The sequence below is a fragment of the Leptonychotes weddellii genome, chromosome 9 (assembly GCF_054177405.1).
Source record: "Leptonychotes weddellii isolate Sample4059 chromosome 9, ASM5417740v2, whole genome shotgun sequence".
In the NCBI taxonomy this organism is placed as follows: Eukaryota; Metazoa; Chordata; class Mammalia; order Carnivora; family Phocidae; genus Leptonychotes; species Leptonychotes weddellii.
In genome coordinates, this window is record NC_138377.1 from 100,886,147 (window position 1) to 100,907,949 (window position 21,803).

General features: G+C 59.3%; 1 protein-coding gene across 1 annotated transcript; it reads right to left on the reverse strand.

Moving 5' to 3' along the window:
• STRA6 (signaling receptor and transporter of retinol STRA6) lies at nucleotides 1-21,166 on the reverse strand. Its single transcript, XM_081831383.1, has 18 exons — nucleotides 20,711-21,166; nucleotides 17,195-17,261; nucleotides 16,705-16,868; nucleotides 15,436-15,575; nucleotides 14,821-14,844; nucleotides 14,478-14,644; nucleotides 12,997-13,119; nucleotides 10,618-10,685; nucleotides 10,428-10,504; nucleotides 9,875-9,936; nucleotides 8,765-8,927; nucleotides 5,459-5,534; nucleotides 4,233-4,366; nucleotides 2,954-3,071; nucleotides 2,769-2,870; nucleotides 1,851-2,014; nucleotides 1,466-1,615; nucleotides 1-856 (listed from the first exon to the last, which is right to left on the reverse strand). The coding sequence occupies exons 1-18, from the start codon at nucleotides 20,815-20,817 to the stop codon at nucleotides 708-710; spliced, it is 2,055 nt and encodes a 684-aa protein (XP_081687509.1). The 5' UTR covers nucleotides 20,818-21,166; the 3' UTR covers nucleotides 1-707.
• Nucleotides 21,167-21,803: the final 637 nt, after the last annotated feature.

Below are 21,803 nucleotides of genomic sequence, written 5' to 3' on the forward strand. Positions count from 1 at the left end.
TCAGGGACAAGTTTATTACGGGAAGCACACTAACCTCTTTCATAATATCTAAAGGCATACCAACTGCAAAAATATCGGGCTCTCAAGTGTGGCCAGCTTGGTGTGGGGCCTGGTTGGAGCCATGACTTTGCTGCCCGGTAGGAGCCCATGGCTTCCTCCTGGGCTGCCTCGCAGGAAGGCACGGGGCCCCGGAGAGGAGAGGGGGAAGCTGGAGGAGAGAGGAAGCTCTGTGTCTGGTTCCGTGGTGGTGCATCCAAGGCTGAGGTGGGGCTGAGCTGGAACGTGAGGCTGTTCTGGCCTGACTCACCGACCCCAGTCAGGAGAAGGTTGCGTGAGCTCAGGCTGGTGGCAGAGCCAGCCTGGGGAGGGGCCTGGAGGTGGCCGCCCCAGTTCCACTGCCTCCCAGACCACGGCCGAAACCACGGATTACTGCCTCCCGAGCCCTCCCCGGCTTCCCAAGACCAGGGGGCAGGCCAGAGCGCTCCCGAGGCTGCGGCTGCGGGACAGACCTCCACCCAACCACAGCGCCCCCTGGCTTCCGGTGCTGGCGGCTCATGCCGATCCCCGGAACTTGCGCGCCCAGAGGCTGCGGTGGCTCGGAGGATGCTGGGGAAGCTGGGAGGGAGGGGGCTGGAGGTGGGGGGAAGCACCCCAGCACAGACAAGGACACGGCGGCTTCCCCACCCTCAGGGCTGGGCTCCGTTGACCTAGGCACCCGACAGGTTCCTCTTCCGGAAGGCCTGCAGGGCCGGATTGTGCAGCAGCGTGTAGGCCAGCCCCCAGCGGGCCCTGCCTTGGCGGGCCCTGGGCCCTGTTCCCCTGGCCACGGGGTCCTTGGTCTGCAGCAGCTGCATCCCTGAGAGGGAGACTTTCTGTGAGTCACTCAGCAAACACCCAGCCACGCCCCCTAGCACCAGCCCGGAGCAGTCTGAAAATCCCATGTGCAGTGCTGGGGAGGCTGGGGGGCCTGGCGTTCCAGGGGCCTGCTCACTGAGCAGGAGGTGGGGAGAAGCGTGGGCTGCAGAGGGGTGTTTGTAAGGGCTCAGGATGTCATCTGCAGGTGGCAGACAGAAGACGGAGGGGACAGCTCTATGGAAGGGACTGGAGGAAGGGCTGGGACAGCCAGCCCAGTGCCCCCTTCCTACTATGCACTTTCCAGGCAGGGAGGAAGGGGGGAGACATCTCATTCTGTGTGTGAGAAAGGGGTGTGTGTGCAAGCTTGTGGAATGGGGAGAGGGAGATAGGGTATGTTTGTATCGTGGGAAAAAATCACCCTGACAGGGGCCAGGAAACTTCTCACTTCCTTTCTCCCGCAGGCCTCGGAGGGAGAGAGGAAGTAAGCATTTTCCTGGCACTCCTATGTTGTACGTTGGACATGCATCCCATGTGGTGGGGAGGAGGTGTGTCTCGTCCCTTAGAGAAGGGGGTGGTCTCAATTCCCGCCATCTCCCGGGGGAAGGTGCACCTTCTTCTTCCTCCCCCTGTCTGAGGCCGTCCTGGGGGGCCCGGGGAGGCCGGGGCTGCTGGGTCTGCAAGAGCAGGGTGCAGAAGGCAGTCGTGGCCGGATGTGACTGGCTGGCCTCCATCTTCAGGAAGCTGCAGTATGTGTGGTAGCCTGGGAGGGGGGGAGGACGACAATGCTGGGGGGAGGAGGGCCCCCCTCCCACGCACCCTGCCCCCGAGCAGGTGGGACATGCACCGCACGTGGGCCCGCTGCCCACACTCGCCCCACGGGGTCACAGACAGGCTCCGGGACACAGTGCCACGTGGCCCAGGCCAGGACAGACCCTCCCTTGCTGCTTGCACGGCCCGAGCCACCGTTGCTCATGGCCCCCGCCCAGCGACCTTACCGGGGTCGAGAGTGGCTGCTCGGGGCGGCAGCAGGCTGAGATCCATCTGGCCAAGGTGGACGGCATTGTAGACGGCGGAGAGGAGCACGCGCCCGGCAGCCACCATGGTGCCCACCAGCACGTTGATGAGGAAGAGGAAGAAGGTGGCTGCGTAGAGCACTCGCCTGGGGGTGGGGAGAGAAAAGGCCGAGGCTGCCCCCCCACCCCCCCACACACACACAGAGCCTTCCTCAGGGTCAGGGTCAGTCGTGGATGAGCACAGCTGCTGTGTGTTTATTGACTACCTACCATTTATCGAGTACACCTTCGAAGCACCGTGCCCTGTGCTGGGCCTGCTCTCTCAAGCCAGCTTGCCCCCCACCACCCTGGGAGCGGGTGTGGTACTCTCTTCTACAGAAGGGAAACTGAGCCCCAGAGAGATCGGGTGGCTTAGCTAAGGCTGTCTAGCTAGTCAGTGGCAGACCTGGGGCTTATGGCCTGGATCTTTCTGTCTCCCACCTCCCTCCTCTAGGTCTCTTGTCCACTGACTCTGAGTCCCTCCTGGCGCTGAGGTCCTCCCACAGCCTTTCCACCTAACATGGAAATAATGTTTCAATTAACCTCCTTCCTGCAAAGGGGGAGATACAGGGTTTTGGAGGACACAGAGGATCCAGGGGAGAGCAGTGCTGACCCCCAAAGCAGGAAAGACTCGTGGCTCATATTTCTGATACTGTAACAGGTGAATAGAGAAGTATTCCCGAGTAGGCTGGGCCACTGTTCCCTTTCCGTTTGGGTAAGGCAAGCTCTCCTACTCCCCACTGGGCTTCCCGAGAGAGAGGAAAGGGAGAGATGGCAGTGGAGGGAGAAAGACACTACAAGAAAGACACCGAAGAAGAGGCTGAGGTCCTGGAGGTACCACAAGCCCAGGAGCCTCCTCACCGGTTGGTAAGCTGTGGGTGTCCATGGTGAGTCTCCAGGAAGACCCAGTGGGCTGCCATTTTCTGTAGGACCACAGCCAGGGCCAAGGTCAGCCAGAAGGGCCTGCAAGTGGGGTGGGGAGGAAGTCACTATTAGTAGCCCTCTGGGAAGTGGTCCCAGAGCCCTCAACTCTTTGCCTCTCTCACCATGAGGACTCCAAGGATCGGAGGAGCAGAAGGTTCCTGCCATGGAGCACAGGCATGAACACCAGGAAGGCAAGGATAACGGTCCCCAGGAAGAAGATGATCTGCTGCACCAGGAGCCCTGCAGGATGGGGAGGTGCAGGGGGATGGACATTAGGCTCTGCGGGACCCAGCCCACCCTGGCACTCCCAGGAACCCAAGGGCTTAGGAATGGCACAAGCCTGGATGCAGATCCCTGCTCTCCCACTGCCTAGCTGTGCCAACTGGAGCAAGTTCCTCTACCTCTCTGAACTCCTGTTCATCCTCTGTCAAATGGGGTAGTGGCCCCTACCTCAGAAGGCTTGTTGGGACGATCCAGTATAATGTCTGTGGCGACTCTTTGAAAACCACAAAGTGCTCTGCAAACGTTATTTTCCCCCAATTGCCCCTGAGTCCTTGGGGACAAGATTGCATTTTAAATTAATGTTTGCATTCCTACTGGCCAGAGACTGACACACAGTTGACCCCAGAAAGCCGTCTATTGAAACAAATGGCTAGGTGTTTACACGGCGTAATGCGTGTAAAAGGGCTTGGGAGGTATAAAATCTACCAAGATGAGGAATGACAACTTTTTGTACTAGTCATTCCTCTTCTCCTTTATCATTCTTCTCCTCCTCCCCCAGGGAGGTGAGAACTGAAGGAACCGTCAGGGAAGGGAATCTGGCCCTCACTTTTGCAACACTGAGCCCAGCCCCCTCACATTTCAGAGGGCTTTATTCACTGTACAGCCCCTGAGAAGAATCAGAAACTTGGAGGTAGGAGGGGTCCTGGAAATTAATCTAACCTAACTCTCTCAGGGCAGGACCCCCTTTGCAGCCCCAAGAGTGACCACAGAACCTTGCTTGCATATCCCCGGTGACGGGGATCTCATTATCTCCAAGGCAGCCCACTGCGGCATAACACTCTCTTATATAAGCAGGAATATGCCTCCTTGAAGTTCCCACCTTGCAGCCCTGGGTCCACCCTCTGTGTAAATGGGTAGTGGCCCTGAGGGGCTATCCTCACGTGAGGGGTATCCTTTCCCCAGGGGCTTCTGCATCTGCCCCCCCTCCCCGAACCTGAGCGAGCCTCCTGGAGGCAGAGAAGGCAAGGTGGGTCCCTCTTCTTACTCTCACCCCGGAGTTCGGCCCAGCACAGGCAGACACCCAGGGGCAGCCCAGACCTGCTGAGTGCTCTCCCCTTCCCAACTGGGGCCAGTTTCTGGGGCCAGCTGAAGCCAGGTGGGGTGGCAAGGGGGGCTCACCAAGGCAGGTAAAAGCTGTCTGGTAGGCGCTGAAGCTCATCCAACAGAATATGGCCTCGCGGGAGGGGTGGGGACTCTGGGGCAGGGGGCCCAGGTCCAGGGCGGCCCCTCGGTGCAGAGCTTGCAGATTGGCCCTGGTTGGGGGAGGGGAGGGCAGAGGGGGAGAGGAAGGCAGGGATCTCAGGGACCACACACACTCCCTAGATTCCTCCTCTGGTGGAACTCCCTGTCTACTTACAACCTGTGGCCACGGACAGGAAAGCCAAGGGCTGTGGGAGCCCTGCAGAGGTTACTAACCCAGGCTGGGAGGTCAGGTAGGGCTTCCTGGAGGAGGTGGTATCTGAGTAGAGTCTTAAGGGATGAATAAGAGTAAGTGTCAGAGCAAGGTAAGGGGCAAGGCCCGATCAAGGGAGACAAGTTCAGGCAGAAGGCTCAAACCTGAGCCAAGTCAGAAAAGTGAGGAAACAACAGTAGGGATGGAAAGTGACTCGCAGATCAGCCACCAGGGCAGGAGGCAAGGTTCCAGGCAGGCAGAGGCCTGAGGGCCTGAGTGCCAGCCAAAGTAGAGCCAACCCTGTGGGAAGAGATCCCTGCACAAAAACCCTGAGGCCTGGCAAATGCACTCTCTGACATTGCTCCCCTTCCCACGCACCCTGCTCACAACTAGAACCTTCTTTCCCTCTCCACTCACAACTCAGCTCCATATCACTCCCCGTGAAAGGGCAAGCGAGACAGTTTGGCATTCAGTGGCCCATCACAACCTCTTCAGTGCCCCAGCGCCAGCCGGGTCACCTCCACACCCACCCTGGCGTGTGGCAACCTCACCCCTGCTGCTGCTTCTTACACAGTCCCTCCGGCCCTGGAGCACCCTCTCCCTCCCTCAGCTCTTGCCTCTTCTTCCGATCCCAGGTGGAGGGCTGGCTTTCCAGGCTGCCTTCCCCATTGAATCAATCCGCCCAGCGGTCCCTTCTCAGAGGGCCAAGTCCACCCCCAGCCCTGCTCAGCTGAGCCCTGTATCACTCCCACCAGACAGGAAGGCCCCACCTTCCCCACCCACCACGGGGCAGCTGGGTGGGGGGGTTGGGAGGGGCGGGACACAGGGACAACCTGGGCCTGCAGTGGCTCTCCCTTCGTCCAGCCCCAGGCCCTGCCCTGCAGGCCTCCTGGCTCAGGGCTCCCGCACCTCTTCCCCACATCTGCACCGGGGGTCAGACCCTGCCACTGACCTGTGCGTCACCAGTGAGCGGATCAGCATGAGGGAGGTGAGTGAGCAGGACAGGACCAAGGCCGAGATGTAGCAAACTGGAGGGGCAGAGAGGGAGCAAAGTGGGAGGTGGGAGCCCCTGAACTGCCCCCAGGGGGGTGCCTGGGTGGGAATTAGCCCTGCCCCATACCCACCCTCTACCCTGAGCGGAGGCCCCTTGCCACCTCCCCCCCCACCTCATTCTCAGAGGCAGTACAACGCAACAATCTCAGCCCTCCCCTCCTGCCCAGTGACATGGTGGCCAGGACAGGGAGAGGCCAGCTCCGAGGCTGCAGACCTGGTCTCCACCCTTGTCTTGACGCTTCCATTGCTGTGTGATCCCCAGAGAGAGACACCATCCAACCTGGCAACTGCCTCCATCTCCTTGGCTTCCTGGCCGTATGGCCTTCAGGGGGCCCCTTGGTCTCCCAGCCTTGGCTTGCTCATGCCCGGCTGCCTAGCTCCCAGCATGACATGGGCCATAAAACCCCATGTCATGTGTGGGCCCACAGAGGGTGTGAGTCCATGTCAGTGCGGCCTGTGTCCTTCAGAAGGAGGGAGGTGACCACTGCTACCCATCTCCTCCGGCAGTGGCCCCTCCTGCCCAGCTCCTTGCCCCCCCGGCCCCGGCCATGCCCACACATAATGAGTTTGCTGCATCCTCAGCAACAGGGGAGAATGCACAGGGCGTTGCGAGCAGCCGAGGTATTGAGGCCTCCTAGGGATTTGAGGCTGCAGCTCTCCCGCCCTCCATCCACATCCCGCCTCGGTCTGCACCCCCGCAACAACCCCACCGAAGAGGCACTGGGCCAACCAGGAAGCCGAGGCTCAGCGAGAGAGCCTGACCCGCCAGTCACACTGCTGGCAAGTGATGGGCTGAGAGGCCTGCGACTGTTTCCAAGCAGACCCAGAATCAGCCCCGGGTGCCTGCCCCTGATCTCATCAGTCATCCAGGGGAAGGGTTGCTGGAGCCTGCGTCCCACCCAGAGCCTCGGGAGCGGGTGCAAACACACGGGGAGAGGCACGCACTCGTCCCACATAGCCTCGGGGCTGGAGAGGGGGGTCTCGGAACTGGCAGCACAGAGGGGCCACCTGGAGCTGTGAAAACCCCTCATGGCCCAGGCGGCACCCCAGGCCAATTCAGTCAGAATTTCTGGGTGTGGGACCCAGTCCCTAGCTTTTGTAGTTTTGCGTGCAGCCTGGGTTGAGAACCGCTGCACTGGGAGCTTTCCAAAGACAGAGCCTTCATGATTCATTTCAATCAGCAATTGATTGAAATCAACCAACCCACCGGCAGGTATCAAGTGCCTGCTACAGCGGTTCTCAAAGTTAGGCTTGAATGGGAATCCCCAGGCGGGCTTGTTGGATCGTAAAGGCGGGGCCCCACCCTCAAGCGCTTCTGGAGTCCAGCAAGAGGCTTGAGCCTCGGGATTTTAAAGAAGTTACCAGGCGATTCTCAGCCGCAGCCAGGGTCGAGAACAATGCTACAGAAGAGAGCACTGGGCATGTGCAGCTCTGCTCGGCCCCTCTTGCCCTTCGGCAGCGAGCTCAGCACCAGCAGGAGGGCGTTCTGGACATTTCCTGCCAGGTGAGGGGTCTGCCTGCTGAGTCTGCACATGTGAGTGAACAGGTTAACACAGGGTGAAGGGTGAGCAAGCCCCCCTGGCGCCAGGCCTGGCTTTTGATCTTCATCCATCTACCTCCTGCTCTTCTCTCCCTCAATTGGTTCCAAACTTGGATCTCTCCAAACCCCAGTACCCATAAAATCTTCCTGCTCTTTGCTTCCTCTGGGACCCTGCTTGGTAGATATCCAAGGGATGGAGGGCCTCAGGGACAAGGCTGCCCTTGTAGCTTTGACACCTTTTGCAGTAGGGAAGTTGAAGCCCAGAGAAGTGAAGTGGCATGCCCAAGGTCACATAGCTTATAAGTGATGGAGCGGGAGTTCTAATCTAGTCTGCCTGACTCAGAGGCTGAGCCCTCTGTGAGCGATGCCAGGCTTATGGTCCAGGTGCCCAGTGGGCAGCCTAAAACAGCTCTCGGTGTTCAGAAGACATCAGCTCCTTAAGCTAAGGAGACATCAAAGGGCCCCTGGGCCCAGATATAATCTCAGTTCCGACCCTGGCTTGCTGAGTGGCTTTGGGCATAGCTCTAATCCTCCTGGGCCTCAGTTTTCCTCATCTGTGGACTAGGAGGGTAAACACTGCCCGCTCTGTTTGGCGCCTGAATCCAAGAAGATCCAAAGTGGAGGCCTTGAGGCTTGGAAACTGCAGCATGCGATGTTAAATGTCGGTGTAGGGGGTAGAAGCAAAGCCCACCATCCCAGACAGGTCACTTCCCGCTCTGAGCCTCATTTCCTGTGCCGCGGGTGAGGACTGATGACGCCGACCTAACAGGGCTGCTGTAAGCAGGGGGCCGACCCTGGGTGGAGGTGGGCCATGTGGGCCCCTGCCTGTGGTCCGGCTTTTGGCCAACTTAGAGAAATCTCCCGGGGACTCCAAGTCAGCAGATGCTGCAGGCCCCAGGATTCCTGACCACCAGGCCTTGTCTCAAGATGATGGAGAGAGCCCCAGCAAGGTGTCAGGAGACCGTGTTCCTCTCTTCACTCCACTCTGCCCAGCTGTACGACCGCAAGTGAATCCTTCCCTGCATGTCAGGTGTGGACACTTCTCAACCTCCTCCACAGGGGCCACTGGGAGGGCTTGGGAGGTGGTGTAGGTGGATGACCAGACTAAGGGCTGAAGGAGGCATCATACCCCAGAAGTGGAGGCTGGTATGGTTTCCTGGCCCGGGGGCTCATTGTCAAGGGAAGGAAGGAGAATGGAGATGGCTCAGGAGGACAGGGACTGGGGACAGGAAGCATCGCCCTGCCCAACCTCCCCCCCCACCCCCCGCCATGGCGATTAGCTCAGAATCTGGCCCAGTGTCCCACACCACTGCCTCCTTCCCTCCTTCCCTCCCCTCAGCAAGACTCAAGGGGCCGTCCCCTCAGCTCACACATCCCGAGGCCTTGCCCGTCTCCCTGCCCAGAGAGCTGAGCAAAGACACTGGAGCTGGGGGTGGGAGACACCGCATGAGCTGAGGGGCCGCTCAGATGACTCCTTCAGGTCTCAGAGACCTGGAACCGGAAGCCACGACCACCCCAGTTTGGAGGAGAGGCAGTCGAGACCCAGAGAGAGAGGAAGGGACATGCCCAGGAGCATCCCACATGTCCCTGGCAGGCTGGAACTGAGCTGGGGTATACGGCTCGTGTCCCCACTGGGCGCCCTCCGGGGCTCCCGGGAGGCCTCACCTTCCAGAGCCCACAGGTGATGCTTCACCAGCCATACCACCTCCTGCCTGTCCTCTGAGAGCATGATCCCGAAGCCGGCCAGTAGGTAGGAGATGTCCGTGGTGATCCCCGCCCTCACCTTCTGGATGGTGGGTACCACGCCCACCAGCAGCAGCAGCGCCACCTGGAAGAGCCCCACAAGGAAGGTGCCAGGACCTGGCTGTGCTCACACCAGGCCCCCATCCCAGATGAAGTGTTTCCTCAGCTCACAGGGAGACTTCAGGGCAGAAACTCCAGCAGCGCACAGGCTGCGTCCCCATGCCCAGCACCCATCAGAGTTCGCGGCCCCGAAGCAGCGTGCTCACCAGCACATTGCAGAGATAAGACGTTAGCCTACCAGGCCCCTGCTGTGCTTCCAAACAGCACAACTGTCTATCTACACCTTTGTCTACCTATCGGTCATCTATCTATCTAAGCTGTGGAATAGAAAGTTTCCAATTTCCCACGTTGGCAAAAGCCAAGTATCCTATAGATTATCTCAGGCATTGAAGCTAGACGGACCTGGGTTCACATCTTGACTACCTTGAGGTATTAGCTAGAGGAACTTGGCCGAGTCAAATTCACCTGTCTGAGCCTCAATTTCCCCTGTGTGTAAAATGGAGACAAATTATACCCACCTCCCAGGATTTGGGCTTTTCGGTTTTCTGGGGGTGGCAATGGAGGGGAGTATTTCTCAAACGCATATTATTTCCGAACTACCCAAATCTGCCTAAACCTTCCCAAACTGCTCAAAGAGGAAAGTAATTCTATTTCCTCTGTTTTACAGCTGAGCTAATGGGTTCAGAGATGTTGAATAACTTGCCCAGGGTCACACAGGAGGTAAATAATGGAGCAAGGATTTAGACCCATGTTTGTATGACTCCAAAGCTCATGTTCTGACTGTACATGAGCCCCGTGAGAGTTGACACCCCCTCTCTTCTGGGCAGGCCAGGGTTCCCCAGATATCCAGAAGCAGCCAGATGGGACTGTGGTTGAGGCTTTTGGAGAGTGGAACTGGGCCTACGCTGTCCCACGCTTGGCAGTCGGGGGCGGCGGTCCAGAGGTAAATGGCATGACAGGGGCAGGACCTACCTGGTAGATGGCTGTCCCTGTCAAGGTGGCTGAAAGCACCAGCTTCAGAGGGAGTCGGAATCCTGCAGTCCCCAAAAGGAGGGATGTGGTAAGCCCCAGCCCCACCCAGGCCTGGGAGCCCCCTTCCCTCCCAAAGGGCCCAGGTAAAGGGCTAGGGCTTGCAGGACCCTGGACCACCAAAGCTGGGCCAGGGGCTTCCCCTTGTCCCCAGCTGGAGCTGTTCCTCCTGGAGGGTTCTAGGGGTTCTGGGGGACGGGAGCTGGCCTTCCACGGCAACTGTTCTGCACGAGGCGTGGGTGAGGTCACCTGCCACTCTTTTTTTTTTTTTTTTTAAAGATTTTATTTATTTATTTGAGACAGAGAGAATGAGAGAGACAGAGAGCACATGAGAGGGGGGAGGGTCAGAGGGAGAAGCAGGCTTCCTGCCGAGCAGGGAGCCCGATGCGGGACTCGATCCCAGGACTCCAGGATCATGACCTGAGCCGAAGGCAGTCGCTTAACCAACTGAGCCACCCAGGCGCCCCACCTGCCACTCTTAACCACAGCTCCGTACCTCGCTGTGGAGTGTAGATGTAGTTTCGGTAACAGATCCAGGCCCAGGATAGGAAGCCATGCTTGGAGGTGTGGGAGCTGCAGAAAGACGGAGGCAGGCAGGTGCCCTCAGGAGAAGCCCCCTCCCTGGGCCCGAGCCCCAGAGTTTGGTTTCTTTGTCACTCTGCCCCACCAGCTGCCTAGGACCTCACCTGCTTTCCAGCTTCTTCCGGCAGAGGAGGGTCCTCAGATATTCCTCACAGTAGCTGCTCTGCAGCCCCTGTGGAGACAGACAGATGGACGAGCAGATGAGACCTGCCCGGAGCCATCCCTGGGACCCTGGCTCAGGGTGTCACAGTGAGCACATGGGGCTCCATAAAAACCTCTTGGCTGTGGCAGGGTGCAGAGAAGGGCCAGCCTGTGGGGATGAGGTCCATGCCCCCCAAAGCTGCCCTTTCTCCTCCACAACTAGGAGACTAACCAGTCTCCTGGGAATACTCAGCACTGAGCGGTTCGTCCTAAGGGCTGCGTCCAGCTCTCTCCTGCTTCACTTAGTCACATCTGCTCATTGCTTCCCCCGCCCCCTGCCCCGGCCCCCTGGCCTTGGCTAGCTGAGACTGGGGCAAAAGGAAGCCTAGGTCCCATGGGCACATCCCTGAGCAGGACACAGGTTGGGGCCGTTCCAGGTCACATCCCGCAGGCCTCTCCTGCTACTCCAGGGAGATCACAAGGGTGGCCGGATTTGTCTAAGCCACATTCCAGGCCGAAAGCTGCCTGCTAAGTTCCAGAGGCCCGTGGTAAGGTGGGGTGAGCCCTTGCCCCTGATCATTAGGAGAATACAAGCCTATCACCTGTTGCCATGGCAACACACACACACGCACACACACACGCACACACACGCACGCACACCACCCAGGGTAGGTATGGGTCAGGTCAAAGCTTGACTGGGGCCTCTGAGGCTTAAACCTCTCTGCCGCAGGGCCAAAGAGGATTCTATTTCTTCCAGGACTTCTCGGGAGGAGAGACATGCCTGGAGGGAGAGGTGAGGCAGCGAAGATCCCTGGAGGAGGAGGGAGAGGGCCCAGGGGGTAGAGATGTGACCAGTGTACTGGGGACCCTGGGAGAGCCACTCCCCTCTTCTGAGTCAACTGTAAAAATGAGGGGACATCGGGCTTCCCCAGAGGAGTGTGAATGTCAGGAGGCCAGTAGTGACTGCCCGTGAGGTCCCTACTGCTACCAAACCCGGAGTTGGGTGGGCCCAAGGAGGACCCAGGGCGGCCGCTGGAGGACCCGAGCCCACAGGCCTCTCTCCCCTGGGTCTCCTTCCCTCCTCGGGGCACCTCTCTGGCTTCCATCCCAGCCCCCCTCCTAAGCCCCAGGCCCCCAGTCCAGCCACCCACCACATCCCCACGACTGCGCATCAGCCCCCCCGAGCACCTGCCCACATCCAGTGTTCATCTCTCAGCAACTGGCACGAGCAGCTCGCTGCTCTGTCCTCTAGGCCACCCTGTGAGCCCTGCCTTCACCCTCCCCGACTGGAGAGTAACTGAGCCCCTTGGCATCTGGGTCCTCAGCCTCTCCTGAGGCTGTCCGCCTCCCTTCGAGGGCCTCTGTAGGGTGGTTTTCTTCTTCCTCTCCCACCAAGAACAGTACATGACCCTGTGTCTGCCCTCACCCAGGGCCGTGGGCTGGGCCCCGGCTGCACTTCTCACTTTGACGCGTGACTATCTGTTGCTGCCTGCATCTCCCCCAGCGCCCTGGGGGCCCCTGGGGGTCAGACACAGGCCAGCGGCTCTGAGTCCGCAGTCCCTTGCTCAGGGCCTGACTCTTGGTAGGCACTTAGAAGGCTTCTTAATAAGATTGCCTTGTCTTGTAAGAATTCTCTCTCGCTGTGATTTACCCACCCATCTATCTAAAACTTCAGAAATAGCTGCTGATTATCTAACATGTGCTAAGACCCACCCAGTGCTACAAATTACACGTGAACAAAACAGACACAACCCGTGTCTGCCCCTTTACTCCTCTTTCCTACACCTGCAAGACCTTCTCCTTATTCTCTCCCTGCTCCAGATCCTCCCTGTCCTTCAGGGTCCCTATTGAAGTCAACCTCCTCCAGGAAGCCCCCCCAGCCTGCCTCAGTTCTCCCAGCCCACCCCTTTATCTGACTTTATCCAACCATACGCAGCCTAGAACTGATTCATAATGCGACTCTGCCCCAGGAGCTTCCTGGGGCTCCTGGGCATCTGCAGAGCTCCTCGGAGGCACCAGTCTCCTGGCCTGTCTCATTTCTCCGGCTGGCACCTCGGGGTTTCAGAGACAGAGCTCGGACTGCCCTGTCCTCTGGTCCGCCCCTCCTCTGCTGACTCCTGGCTGCGCGCGCAGCTGGCTGCCCCAGGTACCCCGGGTGCCAGCTCAGGGCCTGGCCTAACCTTTGCTCCAAGAGGGAGGACTAGCCTGTCACTTGGTGACTCGGCAAATATTTCTGAGCACCTACTACGTGCTGTGCCCACGCACAGGGAGCCAACAGCCGTGCAGGAGTTCAGGGCGTCCTGGGTGCTGAATAGGAGCTCAGGCCAGCCCTGCCCCTTTACCTCAGAGCCCGCTCCTGCCGTGTTCCTGAAGCTTCTCACCAGCTGCACCGGGTACCAAAGGCTCAGGAATCCGAGGCCCAGAAGCAGAGGCAGGGAAGCCAGCAGGGAGTAGTACTTGTAGATCTAGACAGACAGACAGACGCCCAGATACACCTACCTTCTGCTTTCCTCCCCCGACAGAAGACCAGGACCCAGGTCCCTTCCCACTTCACTCCCACCTGGCTGCCGGTGGTCTGAGGCTTCTGGTCCTCTCATGCTCCCCCCTACCCGGGTCACTCAGCACAAACACTCCCACTCCCCTTCTGAGGCCCTGCGGACCTGCTCCCCCCTCTCCCGGGCTCTTGGACTCCCACAGCCCTTAGAAGAAATCCCCTCCTCCCTGCTCCAGGGGGCTACCGTGGGGTCTGAAACCGGAGATACCCCTTGCTATGTTCCTTTGTCCCTGGGCTCTGGGCACAGGCCCCTGAAAATTAGACAAAGGCCTAATATTGACCGTGTACAGTTGTGACCTGGGCATCAGGGAAGTGCAAGCCCTACCTCCTGGCACTGAGGCCTTTCCAGGATTGGGCTCCTTCTGCATTCACTCATTTATTTGTTAATTCAATACATTTTTACTGAGAGCTTAGTATGTGCCAGGTGCTGGATGGGGAAAAAGACGCACCAAGTCCTCGTTCTCAAAGAAACCAGCTAATCCTCATCTCTACCCTGGAGGATTGGTGTTATCCACTCCATTTACAGGGAGGGAAACTGAGTCTCAGAATGGTGACACGATTTCCTCAAAGCACTTAGCATCACCTGGCATCATTCTGTATATTTATTTATTTATTGTATCTTCCCTTCTGGAAAGGCAGCTCTTGGGATGCTAGGGACTTCATCTGTCCTGTTCACAGCTATATTCCAGTGCTGGGAAATGTCCCTGTGCAGAGTATGTGCTTCAAATATGTTTGTGGAAGGAAGGGAGGAAGGGAGGGCGGGAGGAAGGAGGGAGGGAGGAAGAAGCTGGGTTCAAACTCAGGTTGTCTGGCTGAGGTCTATGCCTCCACCCTTTGGGCACTCCCAGCCAGCAGTCAGTGAACCAGGTTCTGAGGTTCTAGAATTCTCTTTTCAGCCCTCCAAGACCATCCCCCCAGTTCAGGGCTCGCCTTCCTCCATCTCTTCGCTCCCACTCCAGCCTGGCCGAAGGAAGGCTGGGGAATCAATAATGGAGGGATTTCAGGCTCCCTCTTCCTCCCCCTTGGCCCCTTCCTCCTCCCTGCCCCCTCCCAGACTGGAAGCTCCTGAGGGCAGGCCCAGCTCCCTTGTCCCTGCTCTTGCCACAGAGTGCCCAAGGTTGGAAGGGCCTGCGTTCACAGGAGGGGAATTCGGGGCAGAGTAGAAGGCAGCAGAGAAGTCCAACACGTAAATAAGAGGAAAGGAGCCTGCCCGGGTTATGCAGTTCCTTCGCGCCCCTCTGCCTCAGGCCGTTGTGAGTCAGTGGTTACCTTGGGTGCCTGAGGACACTCTGCCCTCTGCCAGACCTGGACCCCAAGGTGAGCCCAGGACAGCACGCTGCCGAGCAGGTGTGCGGCTCCCTGCCTCACGGTGGCACAGGCGGCCAGAGGGTAGTAGAGGGCAGGGTAATAGAGCAGGGCGATGATCTTCCATGGCCCTGGAAGGCAAGGCGGGCAGAGGGAGCCACGTGTTGGAGAGGCAGATGTGGGGCCCCCCGCAGGCCCCTCTCCTGCCTCCCCCTTCTGAGCCCCTCAGCTGGTTCAGGGGGCAAGAACCCCACATTCACATTCAGGTTCTGCCTAGTACCAGCGTTCGTGATCTCGGGCAAGTTACCTCTTGGAGTCTCAGTTTCTCCATCTGTAAAATGGAAATAATGGTACTGTATTAGCCAAGGCAAAACAAGAAGGTAGATGTGCAGTGCTCAGCACCGCGCTTAGTCTGTTGTCAGTAAACTGAGCTCCGGCTTTCCTATTGTTCCCTCCCCTGACGCTCGGCCTCCTCCAGCGTGAAATGGAGCCAACACCCACCCTGTGCAGAGTCACTGTGAGGGCTGGCTGATCTAAAGAGGTCACGTTGAGGACAGTGGCTCCTCTTGGTGGCCACTGTCCTTGTACCGTCACTTCCTCGAGCCCAGCTCAATTGTCCAGAACCCCGACTGCTTCCTGCCCACCCTCCTTCACTCTCAGAGATCTGCACTGTTCTGGGAGAGGGGTTGGCGCAAGAACAGAGGAGGTGGAGAGGGCAGCCGTGACCCGACAGCTGGGACCAACGAAGGGCAGGTGTCGTGCAGTGCGGCTGGGAGGTCCGCGGGACAGCATCTTCTTGGCAGTGGCTCCTGACGGGGATGGGAGGTACCTGACTCACTACAGAAGAGCCCGCCCCATGCTCTGGATGCCCACCCAGCCCATCCTACCAGTCCAGCCCCAGGGCCTCAGCCGTGCTGCGTACTTCGGCTGGGGGGTGAAGCCAAGGGCAAGAAGGGCAGCGGGTCCTCGGTGGGGAGCAGCAAACACAGGGAGCTGAAGAGGACCACGAAGACAGCCGCAGGGACTGTCCAGGCCGTGTCCCCCGCCAAGAAATCCACGGGGCTGGTGCAGAGACAGGGACAGGACAGAGGGGCGTCGCTCAGGCCCTGCACCCCCATGAACCCATGCCGTGTTCCATATGTCAGGGAGGTAGAGATGGAAACTTTCCAGAAGGAAACCGGGGCCCCGTTACCCATTCATTCCACAACTATCTGTGGAGGGCCTCCTGTGTCCCAAGTTCTGGGCCCTGTGGCAAAGTGACTCAAGAACTATGCGGCCCCCACCCCCATACACACGCACACAGCAGGAACAGGCCCGAGCGCTGCTCCCTCCGCCCACCCTGGAAGCCCCAGGAAACAGCTGCCTCCACACAAATCAGTCTGTCTGGGCTGGCAAATCTTCAGAGAGCTCGGAGAATCAGAACATCCTTATGCTAAAGCCACGGCCGTGGCCTGGGTGCGGCCCAAGGCAGAGGGCAGACCACGAGCACAGCTGTCCCAAGCATCAGCCCTCTGGGCAGGCCACTCAGACCCTCTGCATCTGTCCAGCTTGACTCATGCCCTGAGGTCATCCGCTTCCTTCTCCATCCTGCTTCCTTCTCCCCCCACTAGGCAGGGCAAACTCTTACCTGGGCCCGCCAGTGACAGAAACCCAGGCGAGTTCTCCACAAAACCATCATGGCAGGACTCACCTTGGTGTGTGGTCTGGGCCTGGGAGGCAAGGCTGTCTGCACTGGGGCTCCAATTGCCACCTCCCCCAACCCTTTGATCTCTCCCATATGAGCCTGCCCAGTTCCATCTCAGGGTCATCCCTGTCCCAGGCTTTGGGGTTGTAGGACTGAAGGAGAGAGGGGGAAGAAAGTCCTAGCCATGGGGACTGGAGATCAGTCCCTCATAATCTGCCATTAAGCATCAGGGTCCGAGTGATGCCTTCAAGGGAAATGAGGGTCAAGATGGCATGGGATGGCCATCGCCTGTCCAGACCATGGGCCACCTGAGGTAATGCGTCCTGGAGCCAGGCCCTGTTGGGCTGGTGTCTCCTGGGTCTGGCACGGGAGCAGGTGGACCTGAGTGCGGCCCTCCCCTTCCCTCTGGGGCTCCCGCCTAAACCTGGGGATCCAGATAGGGGTAGCGAGAGCCCCCGGGCCGAGAGAAGTGGGGGTGTCCCTGAGGCCAGAGCTGCTTCTAGGTACCTAACAAACCCCCACCGTCCCAGAGTGGCCCCGTCAGCCGGGCCACCTGAGTGGGGGCGCCCAGGCCTCGGCACCAAGCGGGGCAGTCCAGGCCCGCCGGGCCCGTGGTGGGGTCGGAGCCGGCGGCACCTCACGAGCACAGCCAGCAACAGCAGCACAAGGACCTGAAAGGAGAGCACAGAGCAGGCCTTGGGTGCCCAGTCCTTCCCCGAGGGGCTGAGTCTGAGGGCTTGGCCTCAACACCCAGGACCGCCCTACCTCCCAGGGCACGATCACGCAGCAGACTGCGGACTGGCCAAGAGAAGAGCGACAAAAGTCGGAGAGGTTGGACTTGGCCCGCATCTTGGTTTGGGTCCCCACCCTGGGAGAACTCCCAGAGTTGGGGCTCCTGGGGTTCCCCTTCGCCAGCCCAGCAGGGAGCTCAAGGCCCCCTGTCCAGTCTGGCGATAGGTGGCGAGCGGCGAACAGGTCGGCCTCAGGGTAGACTCACCGACAGCAGGGCCAGGCCGGTGTGGAGGAGGCCCAACAGCACGCTGGGGCGGCAGGTGGGCACCACTCTGCAGAGCAAGGGAAGGTTGGCTCAGGCCTGGGTGTGTAGCCAGCCGGGTTTGGGGTTCCAGGCTGTCTACACTGGAGCTCCGCCCACCACCTCCCTCCACCCTCCGATCTTCCTCTGCAAGCTGGCCCAGCTCCACCTTCTAGGGCTGTTCCAGGGTTTCCATGCCCTTCGTGGTGCGCTCTGAGGTTACAGGGCTGAAGGAGACAGGGGGCTCCCAGGAGAAGGCATGGGAGAAACAGAGTGGGCCAGCTCAACCCAGCCCCTCTTCTTTCTCACGCATTCTTCCTAGCCTTCAAGGCCACTTCATTCCCCCCTCTTCCAGGAAGCCTCTGACTGCTCCAGGCCTCATAGACCTCTCTTTCTCAGAATCGTGGCGGAGCCTCTTGCCTGGGTGGAGCAATTGAGTGTTTGGTCCTACGATTTGCCCTGTGGCATTTGATGTGAGTTTAAAAGATGGTTAGCATCCTTTGAGGCAAAGAAGGGGAAAGGGAGCTCCGTGTAGAGGGAGGAACACGAGGAAGCGAAGTGACAGGCAGCAGACGGTGTGGCTGGGGCCAGGCAAGGCTTTCCGTTTGCCTGCGGTCTATAAGGTTGCAGGCAGGCCGGGAGCAGGTCACAGAAGGCATGGGAGGCACTAGGGAGCCATTGAGGGTGTTGGAGCAGGCCGGTGTTCTGGATCTGGGGAGATTTCTGGGGCTCAATTTGAATAATAACAACAGTAGTAACTAGTACTTACTAAGAATTGACTACGTGCCAGACGCTGTTTGTTCCTTGTATTAACTCAGGTATTACTGTCAAAGTGGGTGCTATTATTGTCCCCGTTGTGTAGACAAGGAGACCAAAGCTCAGGGAGGCTAAGTATCTTGCCCAAATCACACCGGAAAGCAGCAGAGTAAGGATTCGAACTGAGGTTGTCTGGCTCCAAGCCCCCACATCTGACCAGGAGGGGAGAGGTAAGGAGTATGGAAGGAAGTTTTAAGTTGAACCATATGAAAGTGTCATTTCTGTACATCAAAAACAGTTGAAAATTCACATTTTCAAGGAGTTCAGCGTAAGCAGCGACTGGGGAAGGGAGATGACAGGCTGCACCTCAGACGTATATAGGAGGAAGAATGTAGATGCCTGGAGATGGAAGAGCAGAGGGAAGGGGGTTTCCAGAATGACTGCAGAGTTTTAGGCCTTATTCCAAGAGGAGAGGTGAGGACCAGAATCACATGTAGCCAAGGAAGCGAGGCTTGGTCTCAGACACTCAGAGACAGAGGCCGGACTGCAGAGTGGTGAGGACATTGAGACAAAGAAGGAGCGGGACAACTGTTTCTAGAAGTTAGTCTCTGAGCGGGAGCCTACAAAGGGCCCCACTCAGAGGGAAAAGGCCGACTGTCTGGGGTGTGGGTCCTGATACCCACCCCCATGTCACCCCCCCCCCCAGCAGAAGGGCCTGCCAATGACCCTGGTGCTGGCCTCATGCTGGGAGGGCAGGCCAGGAGGGAAGCCTCCAATTCCCCCAGGCAGCCCCTGAAGTGGTGGGGAGGTGAGTGTCATCCTGGATGGCTGCCACAGGCATTCATGTCCCCAGGCTCTGGCTGTTAGTGATAAGTGGATACCGTGTGGGCAGATGTCAGGCTGGGTACATGACCAGGTCAGAGGGGCTCCGGGGGTAGGAAAGGGCCAGCTAGGCTTCCATGGATCAGTCCCGTGCGCCCACAGAAGACCCCACATGACACATCCCACCCCCATCAGACTTACTCCCTTCCCAATCTTTTCAACCAGGTCTTTCCACCATGAGGGCACCTGGACAAGTGTGACCAGGAGACAGAGTCCAGCTGGCCACTGGAACCAGTGCCCACCAGCCCGAACCAGCCTGCTGGGGGCACACCGAAGTGCAGGGGGGGCCCAAACATCAGGAGCGCCTCGAAGCTTCAGTGCACCATCTCCCTGGGGTGTCTGACTCACTCAGGGAGAGGTGGGCCCAAGTTCAGCTCCTTGGGATTCCCCTTGAGCTTCCACTTTTAGGGGTGGCGCTTAGGGGAGAAGCAAGGCCACTTGGATTGACCAAGTAAGTAGAGTCAAAAACAAACCTCCCCGTTGTTGCCTGCAGTGGGAGAAGGCAGCTGCAGATTGCAGATGCCTCACACGCTAGAGTCAGTGCTCCCCGTCGCCCGGGCCCTGCCGTGTACCCAGCTTCAGTCTGAGGCCGTATCTGAAGAGCCTGGCCCCAGCCAGTGCCCGGGCCCTGAGGCTCCCAAGGACACAGCTGCAGATTAAGGTCTTACCCCGGGTCAGGATCCATATCCTCACAGGGTCCTGGGCCCCTCCCCATTCTGCTGCTTCTCCCACTCCAAAACTATGCAGCAGGACAAGGGGAGCCTGCGGGCTGTCCGGAGCAACAAGGGAAGGGCTCGGCCAGCACCCTTGCCGACCCAGAGCTGCTGACCGGGTGGCCAGCACCCTGAGTCCTCCCAGCATGAGGCTTAGCTGGGGCCTCTGTCCCTGCCGGTGACCCAAGCCTGGCCAGGCCACAGTCCCAGCCCCCGGGGGGGCGCACCAGCGTTTCTCCTTCTCTAGTTTCAGGTGTTGATGGAGAGCAGATGTGTGCACATCTGGCTCGGCCACCCCTACCCCCCAGCCTCACCTTTCCAGCTCCCCAAACCCTCAGACAGAGCAGGGAGGTGGGGGATGGGGCAAGGGCCGGGAACAATAAGGGGAGAACCGGGCTCTGGGGCCCGCACAGGCCAGGCGTCCTTGGCAGCAGATGGGGCCCAGGGAGGCCCAGCCCCTCAGCCAGGGTGCCCAGACTAGACAAAGATAGGGTCTGGCAAAGGGAGCCGTGGGCCAAGCCCTCTGGCCACACTGGACTGGGCCGAGGCTGCCTCCCTCCCCTGGGCTCGCCTGAGCACTCCTGCAAAAGAGAAAGGGCCTCCTCATCTTCATGGAGACTGAGAACCGGCCAAAGGCATCGGGCATCTTTCCTCAAGGACCCTCCCCCCAGGCTTTCTTCCTCAGGCCTCCCCCTGCCCTGGGCTGCCCAGAGGGCCTGACAGCTGGTGGCCACCACACCCCGGGTGGTCACCAGAGGGACCAGAAACCCCTTGAAGGCAGGCCCAACTTCCCTCAATCATTCAGCCAGCATGCTGCAGCCCAGCTACCGGCCAGAGCCGCCCCAGACTGGATGGATCTGAATTTGCAAGGAGAAGGCCCAGGAGGTTGTATTTTTAACAAACCACACAGATGCTTTTGAAGTGACAGCCTGGCCCAGGACCCCCACCTCAAGTATCAACACCGGGCCAGGGCCGTTTTTCTCCGGTAACAGGAGTCTGAAGCCCAGAGACGCTGTGACTTGCCAAGGGTCACACAGCAAAGGGCAGCACAATTCATCTTACCAGTGGCTTCCCCATCCCCCCATCAGTAACCTCTGCCACACCCCACTCTGCGGGCAGACAGACTTACCCTTCTGGCTGGAGCTCCTGATCCCCCTGGGGCTCGTCGATGTACCAGTTGGAGTAGTCATCTGCGGCCCCGGAGGAGGTCTGGTTCCCCACTGCCTGGGACGACATTCTCTGGCCTTTCTCCTCTGCCCCCCCTCCCCTGGACAAGTGGGGGAAAACCACTACAGATGTGAAAAGAGGCTTAGGGAGAAAAAAAAAAAAAGAAAGAAACCCAAACAAAGAAACGTTTCTGTTTAATTCTAAAGGTTACTTTCTTGCTTTTAGCTCTCTGGGAAAAGCCCGTCTGGGAGAGAGGGCCTGGGCCGACCCGCTGGCACAGGGAAAAGGGGAAGGGCTCCTCGAGTCCCTTCCCGTCCCTTCCCGCCCCGTCTTGCCCGCTCCTGCAGGGAGTTATCCCCTTGGGAAGAGGACGGCCCTCGGGGTCTTTGGGGCTCTTGCTGGAGTACCTGCCTGTTCGTCTGACCACCAGCCTCTGTGCAAAGGCCCATTTTCAAAGAAAGTTTGTCCAATCCAAGCTGCCCACAGAAACCCCCCCCTTCCTTCCCCCTCCCCAAAGCCACCCAAACGACCCACAGACACACACTCAAGGAAGGGCAGGGAGGAAGGAGCTGCAGAGATGAAAGGGTGGGCGGGCAGCAGGCGGGCCCGACATAGCTGGAACCTCCCAGCTGGGATCCAGGTCCCTCCTGCCCTCAGGGGTCAGCCCAATCCCCCTCTTTGTTAGGCTCCCCCGAGACAACCCCCCCACCCACCCCACCCCCAGCCTTAGCCTGCCCCTCTCTGCGTCCTTTGGCCCTCAGTGATGGGATCACATCATGGTCCTGACAAAGTGCCCCGCCAGGGTAGGAGGCCCCAGCTCCACGCGGCCTGAGCCCTGCAGGCGTGTGGCCAGGAGGGTCCGGCACCAGGCTGCGCACACGTACCTGCCTCCTGTGCCCCCCCCCCAAGCGCCCACACCTCTGCCCTCTGCATCTGCAGGGCACCACGCACACAGTCCAGCGTTCGGCAACCCAAGGAGCAGCTGGGGCTGGACCAGGGGCGGAGGCGGGGAGGGGGAGCCTGTCCACTCCTTCTCCTGGGTTTCCATGAAGGAG

What these genes read in the sequence shown, in the direction of transcription:
- STRA6 (XM_081831383.1), bottom strand. Translation starts at nt 20,817, where the DNA reads ATGTCGTCCCAGGCAGTGGGGAACCAGACCTCCTCCGGGGCCGCAGAT. An exon ending in GGACGGTGGGGGTTTGTTAG is followed by an intron (nt 15,576 to 16,704) that starts GTACCTAGAAGC and finishes TCTCTGCACCAG; the next exon opens with CCCCGTGGATTTCTTGGCGG. An exon ending in TCACCTGTGGGCTCTGGAAG is followed by an intron (nt 5,535 to 8,764) that starts GTGAGGCCTCCC and finishes CTGCCCCTCCAG; the next exon opens with TTTGCTACATCTCGGCCTTG.